At 38.7% G+C, this 24180-nt stretch overlaps 1 protein-coding gene across 3 annotated transcripts in view; it reads left to right on the forward strand.

The window, feature by feature from the left end:
• Positions 1-24180, forward strand: part of LAMA4 (laminin subunit alpha 4) — a 101530-nt gene that overhangs the window by 59447 nt on the left and 17903 nt on the right. For 2 of the 3 annotated variants that reach the window (XR_015772159.1, XM_005518284.3), the window contains exons 15-28: positions 499-595; positions 1399-1515; positions 2132-2317; positions 7335-7474; positions 8648-8821; positions 9851-9993; positions 10322-10484; positions 12537-12670; positions 13732-13903; positions 15949-16080; positions 17100-17242; positions 20469-20607; positions 21751-21888; positions 23481-23614. Coding sequence is in view for 2 of the 3 variants with exons in the window: in XM_005518284.3 (XP_005518341.2) it covers positions 499-595; positions 1399-1515; positions 2132-2317; positions 7335-7474; positions 8648-8821; positions 9851-9993; positions 10322-10484; positions 12537-12670; positions 13732-13903; positions 15949-16080; positions 17100-17242; positions 20469-20607; positions 21751-21888; positions 23481-23614 (2012 nt within the window). In the remaining variant the exon portion in view is untranslated. The remainder of the gene's footprint in view (positions 1-498; positions 596-1398; positions 1516-2131; positions 2318-7334; positions 7475-8647; positions 8822-9850; positions 9994-10321; positions 10485-12536; positions 12671-13731; positions 13904-15948; positions 16081-17099; positions 17243-20468; positions 20608-21750; positions 21889-23480; positions 23615-24180) is intronic. The other variant, XM_014263594.2, reaches the window with a different exon arrangement.

Here is a 24180-nt window from a genome sequence, read left to right on the forward strand (position 1 = left end):
ATTTATTAGTGGGATAACAAGAGAATTTGGGTAGATTAAAGGAGTCTGAACCCCAGAGAGCTAAGGGGTTCCAAGTCCAGCCCTCTGTACCCACCATACTTGCTGCAGACTGCAAGGCAGCTCTCCATCAAGTGAAAGCATTTATCATCTGAGATGACAGTAGAAATGAACAGTCACAGTGCCTAAATAACATGCAGCACTCAGTCACATTGACTAAACTGGGGCTGATAAATTAAGAGGATTTTCTCCATCTTTGTTGCTCAGTAGTGTTTTTGGAAAACCATACATTTCTCTAATCTTTCTTAAAACAGAAAATTATGCTTTTCAGACCTTTTTCCAATCCAACTGCCAATCTTAAATGTTAACACAGCAAATGAAACTGCAGTGACTTTGCAGTTGAATTTATATGCAGGTAAAATATTGTCCACAACTAAACACCATAAAGTGGAATATTTGATGAGGATTATTCTGACTTTCTTTTTTGGAACATGCTTGTAGGCTGCAGTTGGAATTGATACTCAGGTCATTTACCATAAAGGTAAAAGTGAAGAACTTCTCATCCGAGCCATGCAGCTACAACGGACAGCACATGACAGTAAATATACATCCTTTCTGTTTTCCCAATCAGCTTATAGCTATGCACATTAAAATAAATTTCAGAGGCACACCACTAAGCAGAACTACTTATTGATTATAATAGCTTACAATCAATAAGTATAATAGCTTATTGATTTAATTTACCACACAAAGTACTTGAAATGGCCCATGGGCACAGTTTGAATAGCTCATATTTTGTCATCCCACTAGATACTGATAATTTATTTCATTCATGGAAAGTCCATTTCAGTTACAACTACTGTTTTAATATATGAACCCTGCAAGCTGTTGTTCACTGGTAAATATACTCAATTAAAGAGTTTGATTAAAACCAAATCACAGCAGCTTAAATGTTCAGAAAGCCGGATTTCAGCCAGGGAGGGTAATAATAAATGTTAAAGTAGTTCGGCCTTTCTTCACTGCAAATGAAAGAAAGATTTAGAATTACAGATTTATCTTTTAAATTTTTCAGGGCCTTTTGAGTGCCTTAAAACTATTCCTGTGTACCAGTTCCAGCTATTCTCAGCACTTCGGGTAAAGCAAGGAGAAAGAGTACTGACTGAAACACAGCTCTCCAGATTTTTGGAAGACACCCTGTGGCAAGCAGGGGTGCTGCAGGGCTGGTTTTTCCTTTAGATTATGTAAAGTCAGGAGTGCAAGTATGTCCTAAATTAAAAGAGGCCATGTCATACTGTATATAGTGTATTAAATGCCTAACTACATACCTCCCCAGGACCGAATTTACCCTTTTAGATGCCACTCTGATGCCCCTCAGCTGTACCTCCCCTTTTCTCCCCACAGGCAGCAGTTACACCATTGCAGACACCAGCTGGCAAGTCAATGGCACTTTTGCCAGAATGAGTTCCCTGCGGAGCCAACTGATGAGAGCCATCGCAAAAATGCAATCAGCAGAGACAGGTTAGAAGGGGAACTTCATCTTTATGATGCTTTATATTCATACATTCAAGAGCACATTTTTTTCTTTGAATATGGATATGAAGTAGCTACTAGGAGTTCAGCACTGTGGACACTACCAAACCTAGATATCAAATATCCAGCTCTAACACTTTCATAATGAAATTAAATGTTTTGTCACTGAAATGATCAACATTCTTCTTGAGCCTTGTGCAGGTCTTGGCTGCAGTAGAGTTATTTTTTTCACAGTTGCTAGCGTGGGGCTGTATTTTGGATTTGTGTTGAACACAGATTTGATAATTTTGATAATAAAAGAGATGTTTTTGTTGCTATTGAGCAGGGTTTACACAGAGGCAAGGCCTTTTCTGCTTTTCATACTGCCACGCTGATGAGGAGACTGGGGATGCATGGGAAGCTAAGAAGGAGCAGAGCCAGGACAGCTGACCCCAAGTGACCAAAAGAATATTCCATTCCATTTGACATCATGCTCAGTGTATATAAACTGGAGAGAAGAAGAGAAAAGGGAGGGGGAAGACAGAGAGTGGAGAAGGGTCGGACACAAAACACACCTGAATATTTGAAAGAGTTAATTTCCTATCATTCCCTATTTGTTCTGTAGAGGAGGCCAGAGAGCGTTTGGAGCAAGCTCAGCTGAAGACTGCAGAGGCTGTAAGTGCTACCACAACAGTAACACAGGCTACAACCCCCATGGATGAGAATGTGAAGTTGTGGTCCCAAAACCTGCAAGACTTCCAGCACAATTCAGAGGCATATGACAGTGCTGTGCATTCAGCTGGGGATGCAGGTATGGTGGCCTGAAGTTTGCCGTTCCTCAGTGTCAAAAAATCGGGGAATCATAGCAATAACACACTGTATGAATTGTTTACATTGCATATTCATTGCATATAATCTTGTAGCATTTTACCTCCATGAAAATTTTCAAAAATTAGCAGTTGTCTAGGTCTTGACTATATTTTAAAAACACTGGATATTCAGTGGACTTCCAAAAACTGTTTAAACACTTAAGTGCTGAGGACTTACTGACTTCTAATTCATTTTTTCAGGGTACCAAGATCACATGGTAAACAGCTTGTTTAAACACTTCTTGCTATTATGGTTGGTGATTTAGGGTTTTATGTTTGTCTGTTTTTTAACATTGAGAAGCATTTGAAAACAGAGCCCTTTTGTCCTCAGGAGTACAAACATGAAGAAATAGTCCCTCACTTAGCTCGTAGTCTAAACAAAGGGGTCAAAGAGGATAAAGGAGGAAATAAAATATTTAAGTAGGGTGATTTCTGGAGAAGCTTGTAAACATCACATTAATTCCACTTTTATTATTGGAAACACAGGAAACGTTGGAAAAGTTATTATGAAAATTTTAAGGCAAATATAAAGATAAAAGAAAAGCTAAGGCAGACTACAAAATTGAAATGGAAATGATAGGCAAGAGTAGAAAAAGAGTTGTGAAGATAAAGCTGAAATGAAGTCACTGTAGAAGGAAGAAAAAGAACAATTGGGGTAGAAAATAATCAATCTAGAAATTAAAATAGTTGGAATAAAAAATTGATTACAGCAGCACTATTTATTGCTCCATGTATTCTTGACTCTGCCCAGAAGGCTCACTAATCCTAAGATATTTATTGCAAGGGAGGTTGGAAATGCAGAACAAGTAATTTCCTTCACACATTTGATGATACTATCACCTGCAGACCTGTTCAGTGATGTCTTGCCTCCTAAAAGTGTCCCAGAGAAAGTCCATAATTTCATTGTCTCTGTCTCCAGAAAGTCTGAATCTCAGATCTACTGCCCTAAATCCCTTCTCCTTCTGTCAGGAAGTTTGCAACTCAAGTGTCATTTTACTGTAAGCGGAGTTATGAGCCCAACCCAATCATTGCTTCTAGTGTTCCAAAGTCACAGTCTTCCCTCTTAGCCGGGGAATCCCAAGAGTCATGTTATTTTCAGAATTCCAAGATCCATAAGACCCTTACCCCTAGTATTTTTGGTTAAATGAGTGCTCCCAAGAACTGCCATAGAAGTGATACTCTTCACAAGAATAAACTCAGTGCTATTCAATGTCCCAATTTCTGGCTCCAGAACTGGAGGAAACTCAGATTTCTCTGAACTTTTCATCAAAAGGGAGCAGTGAACCTCTCCCTCTGGGAATGGGTAAGCTCACTGCTAGTCACTGCACAGAGCTCCATAAGAGTGTAGTTAATATAGCAGCACTTGGATTGGATTGCATTGCTATAAAATGTTTTTGATCACCACAAAGCACAGTTTAGGCTATGGGTTCTAATTACCATGTAAAATAATGCAAACATGGATATGCTTGCTTGGCCTCCCAGGAGGGAATGATGAGAATGGTATGATGAGAAACATCCAAGAGAAACAGTGTGCTGTAGCTTACACATGAAGCTTTCTGTTTTTATTCACCTTTACACTTGATTTACATTTAACATTTACCTTTGCCAGCTTAATAGGTAGAGCAGCAACACAGACTGCATTTGGCTCTTCATGCTCAAAATGCCAGCAGACATTCAGGATTCAAAAAAATCTGCTCATATTAGCTCTTGTACTGGAGGAAATATTTCCAGCAGCATTTGAGGTGCACTGTGAAAAGAGTTAAAATGGCCCAGCTTTCCCTTGGTATGTTCCCAAAAAGGAACAAGAACAGCTTCTATGTGATGTGCCTGGAAAAAATGCCTTCCCTGTGATGGTGGGCTTGCAGGTAGGGAGTCACCTTGAAAATACTTGTTCAAATACATATTTGAGCTCCTGGAGGGCCTTCTGAGCACAAACTAACTGCTGGAAAGATGCTAATATGCAGCCTACAGCAAAGTGTGCCCTAGTACATTTGTGGAGGAAGCTTTTCCATGGCATTTTTGTTCTGAAGGCATTTGATTTGTTTGCTTAAAGGTATGACGAGGTGTTTTTTGCCAGAAAGATCGGGTGGAAATAGCTGAGAAGGGACATCAGTGCTACACAGGAGGCTGGCACAGTTAGTGCTCCAGACAGATGTGACTGTGATTCACAGCCCAGGAAGACAGATGTAGACATGCCAGGCATGGTGGAGCATTCCCAGATAAGCTGTGTATTCTGCCAGGAGAGGTTGATCTGACAGGAGGAATGTCCATCAAAGTCCAAAGGAACGTCACAACAAATGTTCAGACAGGTGCCTGGAACACCAAAACACCTTATCTCCATGCCAATAACACTACCAGAGCAGCTGAAACCTCTAAGCTGGCATGTCTGCACTGCCCTTGAATAAAGCTTGAACTTGGTGCTTGTGGGGGTGAGAGCATGTCTTGGCTGTGTAGTTTGTCTGGGAATAGTCCATGTTGCCATTGTGCAGGGAACTGGTGAGCTTCAGCAGAGAGGCTGGCAGACAGTTTGGGAAGGAAAACATGAAAGGGGAAAGTGTCTGGAAGGTTACAGTCAGGGTGTTTCCTCCTTTACAATTTCCCTTCTACTCTTTTTCATATTTTATCACTGGGTAGGACTAATTTTCTTTTCCACTCTCACTTTCATCTCAAAGACATAAATCAAAATCAGTGTTCTTCTGTTTAAGAATGCCATTATAAAGGCCAAGACGAAGAGATTTATATTGAGATTTCACAATAGTTCTAGTAGTTACAGATGTTAGTTTTGTGTTTTCTTGCTATAGTAGCATTTCAAGTTTAATACATCAAATTTCAAACAGAAAATCCAGGTTTTAAAATATTGAATCAAACACAATTCCAATTCAGTTGCAGATTATTAAAAAAAAAAAAAAAAAGAAAAAAAGTGGCTGCAATTTGCTAAATCATTTTCTGAGATTGAAGTATTTTTGCCTTAAAAATGGAGAAAGGTAAAGAAAACTTCCTATAAACTGACTTGGGTTTTTTTAAGTAGAAAATTTAACACATTTTGGAATTCACCATTATATCCAAAATTTACTGTAATTCTTTGAGGATTCATTAAAATTATGATATTTTAATGTACAGTAAACTTTACTTTCTGTAAAGTGAAGTTTTCATGCAGAATAGCTGATTAGTAACTCCCACTACACAAGGCCTTTCAGGACTAAATGGGAAAAACTGGAAGGTCTAAAGTTCTATATGGCCCACTCCTCAACTGAACTTGGAAAGTAAAACACAGATGAAAACAGCCATGCAGAGACAGGACAGGACTGGCAAATACAGATTTTTCAGTCTATCCAAAACCAAGCAGACTTGTAGGAATCCATGGAGCCTTCTTATATTCTGGGTTGATATGAATGAGGCTGAGGCTTACTCAATCCAGACTGGAAGCACAGAAAAGTGATTGGAGTCTACTCCTCATCCCATTTTTTATACAGTCTCCTATATCTGATGATTACCTCCTTTACCTGCCTCTCTGCAGTCTTCATGCAGAAATACTCAAGGCCAGGTTGGGGAGGGCTCTCAAAATGGGGACCAGTGCAAGGTGTCCCTGCCCACAGCAGGGGGCTTGGAACTAGGTGATCTTTAAGGTCCCTTCCAGCACAAGCCCTTCTGTGAGTCTCAGACAAAGGTAAAAACATGTCAGGAAGAACACAAGAGCACATGGATGTAAGTTGACAACCCCTAAAATATTACTTCAAACCCTAAAAATCTGGTCTTAACCTTTACAGTGAATCCATGCCATTAAAATTAACTCTGAATGCTGGATCTTTCTTATATGCATGTAGCCTTGCAGCTGAAATCTAAAATTTCATTATACTCAGCTACTTGTACCTACATTTAATTAAAGATGAAAAATGATGTGATGTGTAAATATCCTTCAAAGGGCAGCATGTCATTGGAATCTGATGTGATGAAATTGGATTATAATTAGGGGTAGTTATTTTTTCTTCTTGAAAATTTTTCTGCTTATCTTCCTGGGAAAGGACTTTTCTCACTTTGAACACGACAGAGCCCCTGCATTTCCCTTCGATAACAATGACACTTGCACAGGTACCACCAGAAGACACAGCAGCAAAAGATCAAAGGTCCAGGACTCTAATTCACAACCCCTGGCAGATGCAGGCAGGAAAATTAACAAGGTTACCAATCACAAGGGCTGGGGCAGGCACTAAGCACAGTTCAGGTGCACATACACCATCATCATCATCTAAGGCCTTCTATTGTCCACCACAGGCCAGTTACCACAGCTTGAAATTGGCAGTGTTTTTGTCATGAGAGTGGACTCTGAGCCACAAGCAAACACATCTCCTGTGCAGTCACTGCTGCTATCTGGGTGGTGACCGCTGGCTAAAAAAAAAAAAAAAATGCTGAGAAAATCTTTTTCAGCTGAAAGTTGAGGAAAACAGCTCATACATCTCCCCTACAGTGAATTTGAAGAGCTCATGAACCATAACTCTTAGATGTAGTTCCCAGGTCAGCCACAGATATCCAGTGAGATGCAGAAGAAGCAATCCTTCTACTCCAATTGCTGTAGCTGTAAAATTAGGCTTAACATTCATTTGTCTTGAAGGAAGATTAAAAGGTTAAAACTATTAATGTTTGCACAGTTCCATGAGGAAAAAATAACAGAGGTAACACACCACAGTATTACCTATGAGTCTTAAGAAAACACAGTGTCCCTTGTGCAAACTTATTTCCAAAAACTTTAGCAATACTGGATTCTTAGAAGTCACTATCCTTTCTGAAATCACCATGACTCACACATCATAGTTATGACTTGGTCAGAAAGCAGAAGGAGACAGGTGAGCTAACCTAAGAGGATAGGGTGGAATATTCCTGATGCAAAACCAGCCTTTCAAAGAGGAAAAAAAAAAAACAAAAAAACAAACCTCTAAGCTCTCTCTTCTTTTCTAACTGCAGTGCAGAAACTTACAGAAGTTTTCCCTCAACTCCTGGACAAACTGCGAAAAGTAGAACAGAAGGCACCAGCAAACAATATTTCTTCCAGCATTCAGCGGATCAGAGAGTTAATTGCTCAGACCAGGAGTGTAGCAAGCAAGGTAAAACTTTTGGACTTTTGGGACATTTGGTTACTAGTGCTAATAATCAAATCTTACTATAATCTCTATTTTCTCAGGCTATGCTAGAAGCCCAAACCTGGACATTGTCACCTCCCCAAAACTGGATGAACAAAGCACATTGGAGGTCATTAAATCTTTACAGCAACTATTTGCAAGCATTTGACATTATCATAGTATTCATGGTAGACTATTGTTACTGCAGTAGCAACTTGACAATAAAGATTGTACAAGATGGCCAGAACAACAAAATCTAATTACCTACAATTTGCAGGCAAATTACCTACAAAGCTAATTACTATGAGTAATAATTACAGCAATTAATGTAAGCTTCGCTGAGATGACAGCATTTCTTTTTTTTTTCTTTCTTTCTTTTGAATTCATTTTCTGCAGCGTAAGAGAATCCTTGGCTCACACATATTTAATAGATAGAAAAAAAAACACTTACATTACCATACATAAATAATGAGGGTACAAGAAAACCAAGGTCAAGTATATTTGAATTCATTCAGAGAAATAAAAAATTCAGTGCACTATTGTATGTTCACAGTGCTAGAATATAACTTGGAAAAATCAGTTTTTGTGTAGTGCTTGACTGTTCTTTAAAATGTATTTTGTGATTCTGGTATACTGTGTTTAAACTTGAAAACATTAGTTATGTTGAAAGCATTTTGAACTAAAATGAACAGTTTTACAATTCTATTAGCATCTCATAAATATCACTGTAGATTCAATAATATAACAGGATTACTCATGAACAGAAAATGGTCATACAATTCCCAAAGCAAAGAAACAAATTATGGGCAGAAGTTTTATAGCCGTGTAAGAATTTCATTATGTTCCATACACAGTAATGTAGCCCTGATCCAACTAAGCACACATCTATCTCCCACTGAAATGTAATTTACTTTATGAATATACTTAAGCAGAGTTCATTAGGACATTTAATTAATTTTAAAATAACTTCCTCCATATTCTTTACAGTGTCTTCCAGAAAACATTGTTTCAAACATACAATTTTACATGCCCAGTACACAGATGCCAACTCAACTCTTGCAGTAAGCAAGGCTGCTGGCTCAGTATTGTGACACACTTACCTTAGGTAATGACCCCAGGCAGCAACATGTGTCTCACTTTGCACATTTGCAACTGCAGGTCCAAGTTTCCATGATGTTTGAAGGCCAATCAGCTGTTGAAGTCAATCCAAAGATCAACGTGGAAGAACTGAAATCTTTCACTTCCATGAGCTTGTACATAAAGCTTCACAAAGACAACCCACAGCTGGCAGCCTCTCCAGACAGATTCATTTTGTACCTCGGAAACAAAAATGTAAGAGAATAACCCGGTTAATTTTTATGCATATAATTTTTTTAAAAAAATAAGTCGGTTCGAAATTTATTTGCCCTCAGTTTTCCCTCTCACTGTTTCTTCACGTTTCAAAATTAGAGGTGTCTGCTCTATGACCATAATTGATTTTGTGACAAGCAAAGAGCAAGGGTTCCTGAGACCCCTGTCCTTGAGACTTGTCACCCCAAATAATGAAGGATTCTCTCTAAAAAGCAAATTAGACTGCCTGGCAGTGTACTGCTTTGATTTTCACTGCTGTGAGCCACACTTGCTATCTCCTCTGCCAATACCAAGGTGCTCTGAAGCAGTTAATGTCACCTGCCTGGCTTCTGTGAGATATGCCTTAATCAGTTCATGCTGCTGACAGTGTCAGTTCCAAATCTCTGAGGTCACAGGCCCACAAGATAAGTAGGCTTCTTTATCTGTGTCTTGTGCTGCTGTTGTACACTCTGTTCATTCCTCATCACTACTTTGAAATAGCTGTTCTTTAAACTGTGGTTCTGAGAAAAAAAACAGTCACAACTCACTAGCCAGGTATCATTCTGGCAATCTGTTACTTGGGAAGGTAAAGAGGCAGGTTTTCATTTTTAAGCTTTCCTAAAAAGAATGTCTGCTGAATATAAATCAATTGAAACACCTCTTGGCAGAATATTTAATTGCAGCATAATATCTAGGCTTTAGACTATTTCCTGCACATGGCACTGCACATTAAATAATACTGAACAGCTTCCCATTGAACATGACTAATTCATGGTCAGCAGAGATCTCATGACTTTGAATTTACCTCAGTCAAAATGCATATAAATTAAAATATCAGAGACTTTTTTTTCCGTACAGTTTTATGTGGTGAAAGCAACCAATTAGAGAACAAAGGTTTTGTTTCTATTTAAATAGCTTTTGGTAGTATTTAAAGGTGTCATTCAGTTTATCAAAGCTTACCCCTTGCTTAGGTCCTGCATTAAATCTCTTTCCATGTTGTATCTTTAACATCCCTCTCTGTTGGTGTTCTAGGCAAAACATTACATTGGCCTCGCAATTAAAAATGACAACCTTGTGTACATTTATAATCTGGGGGGCCAAGACGTGGAAATACCTCTGGATGCCAAGCCAGTCAGCACCTGGCCCTCTTACTTCAGTATCATCAAAATTGAGAGGTAAAGTGATAATGTGTATTTCCCCAAAATCAAATAATTAATAGGAAAAATCAAGCAGAAAAGGCTGTGTCACAACTGCCCATCAGGAATTTCTGTGCTTGGTTCTACTCCTGCTGAAATAAATCGAAATTTTTCCTGCTTTTGAAAAGCCAAGACCCAAGGGGCCACAGAGAGGAAGAGATAGTGTCTGTGGTCCCTCCCATTTTTTTACCTCCTAATTGCTAGTCTTCTCTAAGGAAATAAAACTCTTCCTGGAGTTGGAGCTTGTTTTTATTTCTGTAAGTCTGGACAACTTGAAATTCTCTTCTCTTACAATTCTTTTCTGCAGGATCGGAAGACATGGCAAAATGTTTTTAACTGTGCCCAGTCTTAGCAGCACAGCTGAAGAAAAATTCATCAAAAAGGGAGAGGTCCTTGGTCCTGGCTCCCTTCTTAACCTGGAACCTGAAAATGCTGTTTTCTATGTTGGTGGAGTGCCTCCAGGCTTCAAGGTTGGTCAGATAAATATTCTCTATTCAAAATTAAATAGTGCAAACTAATCTTGCTGGACTTCCATTTAAACACAGAAATGGTTGATAAATAAAAAGTCCTTATTTAGTCATTTATCATCTTAGGACTCAAACTTTTAGCCATGGTGAAGAAGTTTTCCCTAACATATTTTGTCATACAAGTAAGATGATCAGGTGTTTCCTGAAAAGTACTAAAAGGAAGGCTTGCTAGCTGTTAAATAGCATGCATAGACAAAGGCCTATTAGTTCAACTTAACTTGCAGGCTACCAGTATTTTTCAATGATAATGAATTATTTGTACTTAGAATTTGTTTTTTACAGCTGTCACAAAAATGAAAAGTGTTGTTAATATTAAGATCTTGTGGTAAACTAACAATATAGCTATTTGTTTGAATTTGAATTATCACTGGTTTAAATCCAGACTTAAAACAGCATGAAAGTTGCCTGTGGAGAATATGTCTGAAGACCCATGTGAGACAGTAGCTTCAGTCTAGTTCCTAATAGTCAGCAGCAATTAGCACCTCACTTACCTGCTTCTGTGAATATGCCAGTTCCTACTTTGGGATTTAAAACTTCCTATGAATGATCTTGGCTGTGAAAATTGCATGGCTGAATAAAAACACACCTAGAGAATCCTAAATTCTTTAAGCTAACTGTAGCAGGTGTTAAAAAGATCCAAATACTGATCCACAAGCAGCTCTCCTGAAAACATAAAAACAAAGAAAGAGTAGCTCAATACACTTATGCATTCCTGAGATTGGCATTTTTATGACTACTATATATATGCCATGGCAGGAATTTTGGATTATTGATCCCTGGGTGCAAACTGCCTGGAAATAGGACTGAAGATTGAATAACAGTTTCATGCACACATGCACATACAAAAAGCAACCCAGCAAATGAACTCTCCAGGTCTGCTCCAGAGCAGAGCAGAGGAAAAAGAAAAGAGAAGAGTGAAGGAAAGAGGAAAGGGAAATAGGAAGGAAAGGATTCATGGTATTATTTGATAGGTCCCCTCCCCCTTAGAAAAGGACACCTCACATTTTTTTTTATTTATTAACATAGATTTGTTAAAAGCTTTTTGCTTCCCTGTTACATACTATGCAAATATGGAATGCACCACTTAACCAATAGAACTCCCAAGTTTAACATAATTTCAAAAAATAGAAGAAACAAAAGAATAAAGAAAACATGATCATTTACCAAATGTATCTGTGCTGCAGATAAGAATATAATTTTCTTTTACAGATACTTATATTCTGTATTGCTGTATTATCATTACTATTGTATCATAAGAAAATGGAAATACTGAAAATATTAAGAAAAGCTACCAACAGTGATCAAACTGAAGTACAAGAGCTATTATTATTATCACACCTGTTCCACAGGCAAAATATTTTATTATAAAGAAGAATGGCCTAGGTCTGGTAGCTTTATTCTTTTGCATTTTGCCCCTCACAAGTGTGGCTGTTTAAATTCCATTTGCAGCGGCCTTTGTCAAAAGAAGAAGTTTCTACATCCTGCTAGCTGTTCAAAATAATACCTACTGAGGATTACCCACTGGCACACATTTTGAATCCCAGCCTCCTGGGTTTAAAGAGCTCTCTCATTTCTCTCTCTCTAATTATGGTATGGAGTTATTTTTTCTGGCTGTGAAGGATATATATGCATTAGATATGAAATATCTACTGAGTTACTCACATTGAGTAAGCTCTGTTATTAATAAAGCCTTAGCCTTTTTCCCTGTTTCTGAGCATACTCACACCAAAACTACAAAATAAGTTTTTGTTTGCAGTTGCCTTACCTGGCCTAATTGTGTCACTGTGAGACCATTTATGTGCTCCTTTTTCATTTACAGCCCAAAGGCCATGTCATGGTAAGGGCTATGAAGACTATTCACAGCAGTATTAACCTTTTGTTTTGAAAATGTGAATTGCACGGGGACAGAACTGATCCCAGGCACAAATGCTCTCACAACACCCAACTAAAGAGTGCCACCTTTCCCCTTTTAACTCTTCCTTGTCCTCTGCACAGCTCCCTCCTAGCCTGAACCTACCTGGCTTCATCGGCTGCCTGGAGCTGGCTACCCTGAACGATGATGTGATCAGCCTGTACAACTTCAAGCACATCTATAACATCGACACCACCACATCGCCACCTTGTGCCAGGTAGGGGACAATCCCATCCTCACCCTGCCACTGCTGTTTGTTACAGGTGCCAGTCCTGGTGGCTCATTCCTGCTTTAGATTAAAAAAGTGAAAGTAGCATTGAGTTGTCCCGGAAGGAACTTGGTCGCTCTTAGCTACTAATTGTGTCAACGAGTTTCATTTACATATATATATATATATATATATATATATTATCTGGGGCTTGCTCCAGGCTCCCTTCTTACCCCACTGTTTGCCTGGGCAGAGCTCCTGACTCAAATCACTTTGCTCCAAGTGATACAGCCACAGCCAGTCAGGTCTAGTGGGCCTGATAACCTTGAGTGTAGTCCCACCCCCAGCTAGAAGAGTTTACACAGAACTTTATTCCTGCCATACACTTGAAGCCACAACAGATATTCCTTAGATAAGCCATTCACAAACTGGGAAATGCAGTTCCTAAAGTAGAAGTGAACATTAACTGCAGCATTCGTTTAGCACAGACACAGCAGGCATTTTGCTCACACAACAGGCAGCAACAGTGGAACCTCTCTCTGGAAAGAAAAGGAGAGTAATTTGCATCCTGCACTGGGAAGAAATGCAGGAACTGTTGGGATAGAGAAAATTAGTTTCTCACACCATTCCCACAGGGAGTGCAAGCTGCTGCTCTCCAGAACAGAGCATACCAGAGTCCATGCTCAGCTAAAGTTCTTGGAGAATTCAAGTGGATTTCTGTACAAACTAGGAAAGCTCTTAATAGAAATAGCTGTGTATCATTATAATGTGGAAGTTCTCTGGGCCTATCACTTTACAAGGACAAGCAAAGATTTTTCCTCTACATATAGCACAGGATAAAAGCACAATGTTATTATGAAAGAGTTAAATGCACCTTCAAAGCTACACATTATTTCCCAGGAAAAAAAATTCTCTGAAAAAAATTGAAAGGAAGTCATCAGTCTCAGCATTGCTAGGCAGAAGCAGAAGTTCAGAACAATTATTTCAATAAAGTATGTAAAAGCACTTAAGTTCCCCTAAAGTAAAATGGGTATATGCCAATTCACCCTTCTCTGCTTGTTTTTCCATAGAGATAAGTTGGCTTTCACTCAGAGCCGGGCTGTGAGCTATTTCTTTGATGGCTCTGGCTATGCCTTGGCCAGAAACATTGAGAGAAGGGGAAAATTCAGCCAGGTGACTCGATTTGACATCGAAGTTCGAACGCCTACAGACAGTGGATTGATCCTGCTGATGATTAATGGGGTGAGTACCAAGTCCTGCTGGTTCTCTTTATCCATTAGAACCACAAGTTCCCCAGTACCTAGAATATCTTGGAAAATCCAAAATGTTTTTATTTCCTCTTCTGGGAAGAGGAAATACTTTGTGTTTGTCTGGTGCATGCATATATTAGGTGGGAACTGGAACTTGCTCTGCAAAGTCCTTGGGAAGCCAAACCCCTGAGCTGGACTCTGCTTTTATCCAGAGACAGTCAGGACTTCAAACTGGTCATATCCCTGTGATGATACTTCAAGATAGACTCCAGTTGAGCTGTTGTACCTTTATTTAAATGTGAATGCACAATCAAAGCTACAGAAAACTTCTGTGAAGTAACTCCCAAGAAGCAGCCACTTTGTGGTAGCTGCCACTTTATGTTTCAGGGTGTACTAGAGTTAAACATTTAAGTTTCTGAAAATAGAAAGCAGTCCAAATAAAAAGGCTTGATCTAAATATCAGGAGCTTTCCTCAAGTGTGAGAGTGATGCAATCTCTTTAAGTGTTTGAAGACAAATGTGGACCTTTTATTTTTTTAGATCTTTGGGTATTTCCACATCAAGCTCATGAGTTCTGTGTGAATTACGACCTAGAAAAACCAAAACCAAATATTTTTCTATCCAGTCCACAAACAGACACTTGTGTAGACACCTACCTGTAGGACTGCTTTAAGCATTTAGAAGGAAAAAAAATCCACTCTTATTAGAAGAGCTACTCTCTAGTGTTTGCCTTTAGAGTTACTTCCAGAAGAGGGTCATGGGAAGCAATTTGCTCTGCAGAATAGCATGCTACCAATCACCTTCATTCTTTGGAGTTTTTGACTAAGCAGCTGCTGTTAAAAGTTTAAGAGCCTTTATTGTAGAGCACTTATTTTTCTTCCAAGCAAAAGCACCTAGAGGTTTCTTGGAGATGTATGCACTTTGTGTTTGTCAGTGGAAACTGCATTCAAGTTGGATATCAGCTGTGGGAGATCACACCTACTCACAAGCACTTTTAGAAAGTCTGTGTAAGCTGGTCCATTATTCAATTCTGCAAAGACAGCTCATAAATATGGAATGTAATCCTTGTTTCATTTTCAAGTTTATTCTCTTCAGAACAAGCCCAAGCTGCAGTTTCATTTAAAAGCGCTAGATTAAAACCTACTCTTACTTCTTTAAGTAGTGACTTCTATATAAATGTATGTGACCACATAAATGGTGGGCTCATTTATGTCAAAGACAGCTGTTCTTGGCCTGCAGTAGTATTTTGAGAATTATTGTTCCCATGTTTCCATTAGGCATGAACACTAGGAGAGAAGAAAAACATTAGCATTGAAAGCATTAACCCAGATGCACATTTACTGTAAACTATTCTTTCTATTTCTTTATGTTCAGTTTTGGAACAAGGCTAATTCTAGGGTGCAGATCTTCATTTCAAGCACTCCCTAAAGATTTTCTAAAGTGCAACTCCTGCTTATGAAGTTTAGGTTACCCAGCCACAGAACAGAAATGGAATCGTTAAGTACAATCAGGAATTCTAGAAACCAAATACATAGTAAATACACTCTAGCTATTGCTCACCTTTCAGTAAATACATCACTGCTGATCAGGGCTGTGAAAAGACAAAACCCTGAGTGATTGCAGACATTGTGATAAAAGCTGCTAATGCAGATACAGCCATTTTAGCACAACATTGCTTTTACCAATGTAATATCTTTCATTTAGGGCATGTGGTATTTTAACCATGAATAGATGTGCTTGCATTAGGAATACTTCCATGGTAAAGAATAGTGACATCACTGAGTTACCAAATACTATTTCTATGAGGAAACAGTTCACCAAGTCTTCCAAAAAGTGCCACTTTTAAAAAAATTGTGTGCATGTGCATACATACACATATATTATAAGTATAAAAATATAGAAACTGTGTTACAATTTTGCAAATAAAAATTTCTTTCCCGGCATCCTTTTCCCAATGTCAGTCTCATAACGCTGTTCATTAACTTTTTTTAATTACTGCCACATAGTCCTTTTCTGACTGCTCTTTTGTTTTACACAGAGCATGTTCTTCAGCCTAGAGATGCACAATGGTTTCTTGTACCTCCGCTATGACTTTGGTTTCAGCAACGGCCCTATGCTTCTCGAGGACTCCATGAAGAAGGCTAGGATTAACGACGCTAAATTTCATGAGGTACCAATGTGGTTGCTATCACAGCCATTTGACCAACTATCCCAGAAGCTCCAAGCAGAAATAACTGCTTCAAAGCCCATAAAAGGCATAAAAGGATGAGGGTGTAGGTGGTGATATGGTAGAACAGGCAGAAGAGCAGACTGCATGCAAGTCCCACTAGTACCCAGCAGAGGAAAGGGAAGTCTGTCCCTGCCTCCTCATAAATCAGTGCTTGTAGACAGATTGTGTGTATTACTAGCCAAGGACAGGACCATTCATATGGGAGAAAGTTTTATTAATTCTATATGAAATTGTATCAAGGACAATTCTCTATATCAAATATAAAACTTTCCTCAAGTAAAACCACGTCATTATGTTAACTTGACCACCTTAGTTGTATTACAAGAATTATGGCATTTCCCATTTCATTTGAAAAGAGAGTTGATATGGTAGCAACCTTCTATATATGCACAGCATTTTATGGAATTTGGGAGATGTAAAATATCTACTTGTATTTGGTTTCAGGGAATTTGCTTTAAGCCAGTGTAATTGTGACAGTAGTAAATTCCCCTTAGTGAGTTGTTTCTCCTGCCTTTTATTTGATGTAAATTTGAAGTCTGATTAGTGACCAAAACTACAGCTATAATTCTATTCCCATTTAAGCAGAGAACAATTAAGCTTTTTATGCTTTGAAAATGAAAGAAGTTTTTTAAGAAGTATGCCCTAACTTCTTTGATAAATCAAGAAAGCATTCTGAAGTTCCCAGAGCTTATCTGTTTGACACAATGAAGAATCTGAGTGCTTTCATTTGCTTTATTCAAAATTAAAATATCCTGAGGATTCAGTCATCAGAAAAATAGTGACATCAAAACAAACTTCCTACTAGTAATCACTGTCAGCCTCTCCTAATTTACAAACAATTTCTCTGTAAAATGGTAGGAACTTTTCAAACAAAAGGTATAAAGATGCAATCAATTTTGCAATATCACCATAACAGCTTACAATAGATCACATTTTTAAGCACATGCTTTTCTTTTCAGATTTCCATTATATATCACAATTCCAAGAAGATGATCTTGGTAGTAGACAGAAGACATATAAAAAGTGTGGACAATGAAAGAACAGCAATGCCATTCACAGATATTTACATTGGAGGAGCACCTAATGAGATCTTGCATTCCAGGTTGGTTTACAAATGGGATACAGTGAATATTTTCAATTAATCACCACATGTAAATTAAGTTGTATGGCCTGTCCTTAAGGGGTAATAATAAAACAATTTCTTTGGCATCAACCTTATATAAAACAACCCTTCAGACACTCTTCTAAGTGTCTCAGAGCTCTTAAGTACTGAAGATTAGGCTTGATCCAGCACAGTTAAATTCTACTGAAACTGGGCCAGTTTTAGTAAGAGTTACAGAAACAGTTGTGTTCTTTAAACAAAAGGCATTTTCAAAGACCAGCATATAAAATTGCTATTGCTCCTTGCTCTGAAAAAATTAACCAAGACCCTCTACCTCTACCTCTACCAATTGCACTTTCAAATCCAAAGATGATATTTTTCCCACTCAGCATTTCAGTTCTGATTCATCTCAGGTTCTCTTTGGATCTAAGTCAGCTGGCTCTGACTTAGTAGTGTAGTGTGGGAAGAAAAGAAGAGGTCTCATTTTCCCATTGTACCATTTGACAGAAATGCAGTTTAACCTCAGGAGACTGTGTAACTCTCATTCCCTGCCATAGGAATCTGCCGGACCCCAGGGTCATGCTCTGAGACCAGACTGGCTACTTGAAGAAGAGTATTCTCTTCTGATAGCCAATATTCATTCCCAGGCTCAGACAGCAAGGCCAAAATTTTCAGAAGGATCCAGCTGCTGTTTCAAGTGTCACAACTGCTAGCAGGGATACCCTCCGTGTTAAAAAAAAGAAAAGCGCAATGTTGAACAACAGTTTCTAGGACTTAGTGGTAAAATTTCATTCTTTATTCTGTTGACTTGAAAAATTACATCTGAGATATAAAATACTTAATCTTTAAACTCTTAAGATAGTGAAAAACTTCATGTAAAGAAAAATTATGCCTTTCAATCCCATGTAATTATTTGAACATGCAAGCAAAGTGGTGGGCAAGGGACAGAGTATAACTTACCTGTCCATTCAAACAGTTCTTTACAAATGTCTTTCATAAGGGGCTATTAAGAAAACTAGTGGAGTGGAGAGAGAAAAGGCTGCAGTGAATTAGAAAGCAGCTGGGAAAAAGAAAATAGGACATAGTAGTAACTTCTAAATTTTCACACTATAAAAAGTCTACAGCATATGCTTAAAGGATCTCTCTCGGGGTTGATATTAAATACATTAATGATCTAGAAAGATACAGAAGGATGGTGAAAATTACTTTCATTAATCAAGCCTAAAGAACACTGAAAAAGCCCAGAAGGACCTAGAAATCTAGGCAACTGAGCAGCTCAATGGCAGATGAGACTTGTTCAGAAATATAGGATAAAAGATAGATCACATGAATTATGCCTGCAGTTTTCTGAGCAGATTGTGGTTATTCTGAAAAACACCTGGAAGGTACTGTCAAAGCAGGAAAAATAACATCTCAATTAACAAGCTGTATCAGAAAAAAAGAAAAAAAGACCATAGGCATTGTAAAAATATTATCAATTATAATGTTAAAGAATATATACAGAAATTATTTAAGCAGAGCTGCAACTTTGTCTCTGATATTGTACTCAGCCTTCATTCTCTTGACAAGGGTAGATATCAAAAAGTATGGGCCAAATGTGGTGGCACCATTCTATTTTCATCAGGAGCCAAAATTAGTATCCTACTGATGATGTACTCTCTCTACTGCTACTACTATCTGCTACTGATATTTATGCTTCCTCTATGCAGACAGACACACATTTAAATACTTTGCAGGGCAGCAACAGCTTGGGGAAACTAGCTCTAGTCTTAGTCTAATATTCTTCTAAGGCAGCGTAATTTTCACTCACTTCAAATGCACTTTTCTCTGTCAACTGCCTTTTTTCCCCAAATAAATGAATCTGTAAGTACCCCTATACGTTATTTTGCTCCCACCTCAGTCACTGCATACAGCAGAAAGCTAAGGGTAGGTAGGAGCACTGGGAACATAATTCTTAACTGAGTTAATAAATTAACTCAGAAGCCTTTCTTTAAGCCTGTTTCCAGAAAATGTTGTGGCATTTAACAGAAAGGCATATTTGTCACATCCAGCTAGCCTCATGGTCAATCAGAGTAAAGATTATAATGGTCAATTGATACTCCACACTTTGGTCCAAAGCCCAGTAAGAATGACAGGAGCCTTCCTGTTGATATTGCCTTCCTGCTGGTTTCACTGAGGAGTAAATTAAGCCCCTACATCACTCCTCCTCTCACCATATTTCAGACATGTACATGTAGATCTGTACTTCACCTGATGGTCTGGTTTTTGCCAATGCAAAAAAATAGGCATTTCCAGATCTTGATTCTTCTGCCATGTTCCAAATATCTGCCTTACAATGAGATAACTCATAGACAACAATTCCAAGTAGCAGATGGCAACAGTATCATGTCTCAGGAGGTGAAGAGAGTCCCACTGCTGAGGTACATCTTGCTTAAAGGACAAAGATTGTTTACAGGCAGCCAGATCAAACTCAGGATTTCACTTTCACTCCTCCTGTGTATATGTTCCCTAGTTATCTCCTGGACTGGTACGTAGTAGCTCCCACGTAATTTCCTTCCTGGACCCTGTCACAGACTCACTGTGATTTTAGGCAAATTACTTCTTCATGCACCTTGAGAATTGTGGGGATAAATTCAATTATACTCACCCTGTGCTGTGATGTTGTAGTTTCTTGGTAAGATGTGGAGTTGAAAAACTGAGAGTAATGAGTAGGAGCAGTTGGGATACACTGCTGTGCTGTCTACTTCAAATCTGACATAAAAAGAATCCTGGAAGCCCACCTGCTGCTCTCATTTAAAAGTATGTGAACCCACACATCAGCAAGTAGAATTTACTCTTATTTCCCTGACCTCTGTTAGTATTTTTCTTAAGAAGTAGAACCCAATTGCTTGCAAAGGCAAGAATGAAGCTTGATAGCAAAAGCAAGACAGGAAACCTAAATCAGAACTTCTCTTCAAAGCCAAAATGTTGAGATAAAAATCCACTTACTTTTACTGTAAGCAGTTATAAATACATAATATTTACTACAACTACTACAAGGTGCATTTTGACTTTTCAAAACATCAAGTGTGGCTCATTAGTTGTTTTACATAAAGATGCAAGAATTGGGCACTAGTGAGGCACATGACTAACATTCTTCCAGGCCTTTTAGAACATCTTGGCAATAAAATCCTGTTCAGATATGCAAGGGCTGTCTAACTGCAGCTTGTTTGGCATTGTTGTCCAGCAGCATTAGTTCACACCTGGCAGGAAGTATCGGCTTTAAAGGCTGCATGAAGGGTTTCCAGTTCCAAAAGAAGGATTTCAACTTGTTGGAAGAACCAGGAACCCTGGGAATCAGCTATGGGTGCCCAGAGGATTCACTGGTAAGCGTAACACCATTTGAGACATAACAACAAATTTTGACAATGAATATAGCTGGGAGCTTGAGGTTTTACTCCAAACAATGAAAAGACAGTCTTCCACCAAGGAAATGACCGTGCACTCATTGACTGGCAGACGTGGGGGTTTTGTGTGTGTCTCTTAAGTCTGCTGACATAATACCCAATTTTCACTCTGAGCTATAGCACAAGGCGTTTCACTTAAAATTTTTCTCATATGTGAAATTGCAGTGTGAAAACTCAATCTGAAATAAATTATGTACTGTATTCTGAATGGGAATATTCCAATGTAGTTAATTTTTTCTTAGAGATACAAGAAGAATCATCCTTACATGCATCCTAATACAGATGTGTGAAATGGAAAAGACAGCAAAATATTCACCCTTCAAATGAGTTCTCTGTTGAAAGTCAGATCAGCTCTTCCCCTGTGACACACACACCAACTGCACCAGCATTAGCTCTGAGAAAATTGCCATTTGGCTTCTGGTCCCTTCTGTCAATCATCATTTGTCCATTACAACACAGGGCTGGCAAATCCAGACAGTGTTTGGGGTCTTCATCCTATGGCTGTGTCTATCAAAAGCCACGCTGCAAACCTGTGAAGAGGAAGGATCGCTTGTAGAACTCATCACACAGCTTCACCCTCTGTCAACACAGAAGTTATCTGCAATTTGTCCTACCTTGGACCTAGCTTTGCTCATGGAACTCAGAGGGTTATAGACCACCATACCCAACACCCTCCACCCTACCCCAGTACCCAGAACAGCACACAAAGTAATATATCACATGTTGGAACTGTGGCTCAGTGCCACACAGCTCAGACAGGGGCATGAGCCCCTCTGCTTCTACTTTTCATGCTCTTAACATCAGCAGACTTAAGATGGGCCCAAGATCCTGAGAAGCTGGGAATAATTTGACTTAGTCTAAAATTGCTACTCTTTCTCAATATTTTCCCATGATGTGAAGGAAAGCCTGTATAAATTAGGCTTTAAGATATGCAGGAAAAAATTGTTTTCTATAACTGAACTGGCTGCAACTGTTAAAATAAATAAATAAATAGACTCATTCTTTGTATTAATGGAATGTTTTCTGAGCACTACTTGTAATTTTGTTTTATTTAATACACAGATGTCCCGCAATGCATATTTCAATGGTGAGAGCTTCATTGCATCAAGCCAAAAAGTGTCCCTCTTTACTGAGTTCGAAGGAGGCTTTAATTTCCGGACATTGCAGCCCAGCGGGCTGTTGTTTTACTATTCTGAAGGAGTAAGTATCTATTTTTTTACTGTTTATTTTACCTTCTCAATTTTTTTCCCAGGAGAATACTAGGGGAATAGCACAATTCCTTGTATTATTACATATACTGTGTATACTTATATATATGTGTATTTTATATATTTGTGTATAATATAATATATTATGGCTTCATGATAGAGAAAGTAGTCTGCAATACAGAAGCATTCACTGGTGACCTCATTTTTGCAGTTTGCATTTGATCTACAGATGAAAACCAGTAATGCTTCGACGTCATTTTGATGCTGAGAAGAGAACAGGCTTATATGCCTAGAATTAACATGCATTAACATCTGTGCTCGATAAAGCCCTCAGGGCAGAAATGCACAGAGCAGCTCGCTGTGCTCAGCAGCACTGCAATCCCCACTTGGACCTGCAGGTGCTACCAAAGTACAGATAATATTAAGGACCTGACATTTGCCATCCAATCCCCTAGAAGCAAAGTTTGTTTGAATTAGTAGCACGGCATTTTGAGCACTGCTGAGCTGACAGAAATCAGTCAGAAAGCTGCCTATATTCCCAGATGGCACTCAGACAGACCTCCATGTGTGACTGGGAAAGCTGCACTTGAGAATGGCTCTTTGCAGCTATGGGAAGCCAGGCTGCTCAAAATACCCCCTCAGAAGTGTGACATGGGCACAAATATGGACTTGCACTCACAAAATGTTGTGTGAGACAAAGCCATCCCAAGATCCTTCAGGCTCAGACTGACATCTGCAGCGAGCATGATCTCAGATGACAGAACATTTGCAACCACCCCCAAATGTCTGTTCTGCTATGCCTGCAGAATATCATCAGCAGTGCAGCAGGGAGGGCTGTGCGACACCGATAACCACTTCTGAACTTTCACGTGTTGCAGCCTAGAGTATTACCTTAAATTGAAATCAGTAACCGTGTCAGTTCCCCACATCGTCTGCATGAATGAGGCCTCGCACACGCCACTTCAGGTTTTCAACTAAACAGCTCTAATCCTGTGAGGTTCCAAGTGCCCTACTTAGCAAACAGAAGTTCAGCTATTTAGCGCTTGGCACAATGAGACAGAGCGATTCCTACCAGCGCACAGTGGCAGTGCTTGCTCTGATGGAGCTGAGGATATTCCTGCTAGTGGCACAGTGATCCCGTATGCCTGACCCACATAGCGCATCTTATCTCTGAGATAATTTTGTGTGATTGAACGGGCCCAATCAGAAGGAATTAGAAAAATAAAAGTCTTTTTTTTTTAGAGCAGGAATCTCGCAGTAACAGCTGCTCAGTACAGTACCAGGGTACCAGAAACACAAATAAAATGTAAACATCATACATTTGTGCTACATGGAAGGAGCTCATGGGACAGGTACATGAGACGTAATCGGCAGCAGAATTCCCAGAATCCAGGCTTTAAAACTGTCAATATAAATTCTAATGATATAATCTCTTATTTTGCTTCTCAGAGTATATAATTTCGCAAATAAAGCGCAAATGAGGAAATCAGCCAGAAGAAAAATAAATACAACAGGCAAATTCACAGAACTATTATTTTTTCTGTGTAATACTTGCTTATGAAGGTGCTTTTGTCTGTATTTCAGTCAGATGTATTATCCATCTCTATGGAGAGAGGTGCTGTGGTTTTAAATGCGAGTGGAACCAAAATTCAGTCGCCAGAACGAAATTACAATGATGGAAAAACGCATTTCATCATTACTTCTGTCACCCCAGAAAGGTAAAGCTGTATAGAATCCTTTATTCCCTACCTTGAGAACATAAATATTTCTTGTAAAGCACATTATCTTTTAACACCCCCTTTTAAAGTGACACTTGAGTGGGGCTTTTTTTAAGTGACTGATTTTTAAATGTGATTGAAAACTGGCCAGCTTGGGCCTGAGCTCAAGATGATGGGAACTTTTATTAAAATGAAAATAACAGTTTTTCTGAAAGCTTAGACTTTTTTTGTTCTCAGGTAAGAAAACAGTTTAATAACATTTAAAGCTAGCATGAGTTTAATTTTTTAACAGGTTTGATTATTCTAATTTGTTAAAACAATTCCCAGCTTACCCTAAAGTAATTGAGGCATCTTCACATAAAGCATTCATGTGGGATATACACAGTGAAACATGTTAAAAATATTTTTAGCACTGGCAGCCACAAATGTCACTAAATACAGCAGTAGAGAATAAGCCTTTCTCTGTGCTCCTTGAAAGACTTGAAAGCTTCAGTTTATTGATATGTTTTTCTATTGTTTCTATGTTTAAATTTTTTTTAGAAGGTCACATAATCAAAGCAACTTTC

This window comes from Pseudopodoces humilis, chromosome 3, assembly GCF_049639895.1.
Source record: "Pseudopodoces humilis isolate 2021_Gansu_Grassland_sample_001 chromosome 3, ASM4963989v1, whole genome shotgun sequence".
NCBI lineage: Eukaryota > Metazoa > Chordata > Aves > Passeriformes > Paridae > Pseudopodoces > Pseudopodoces humilis.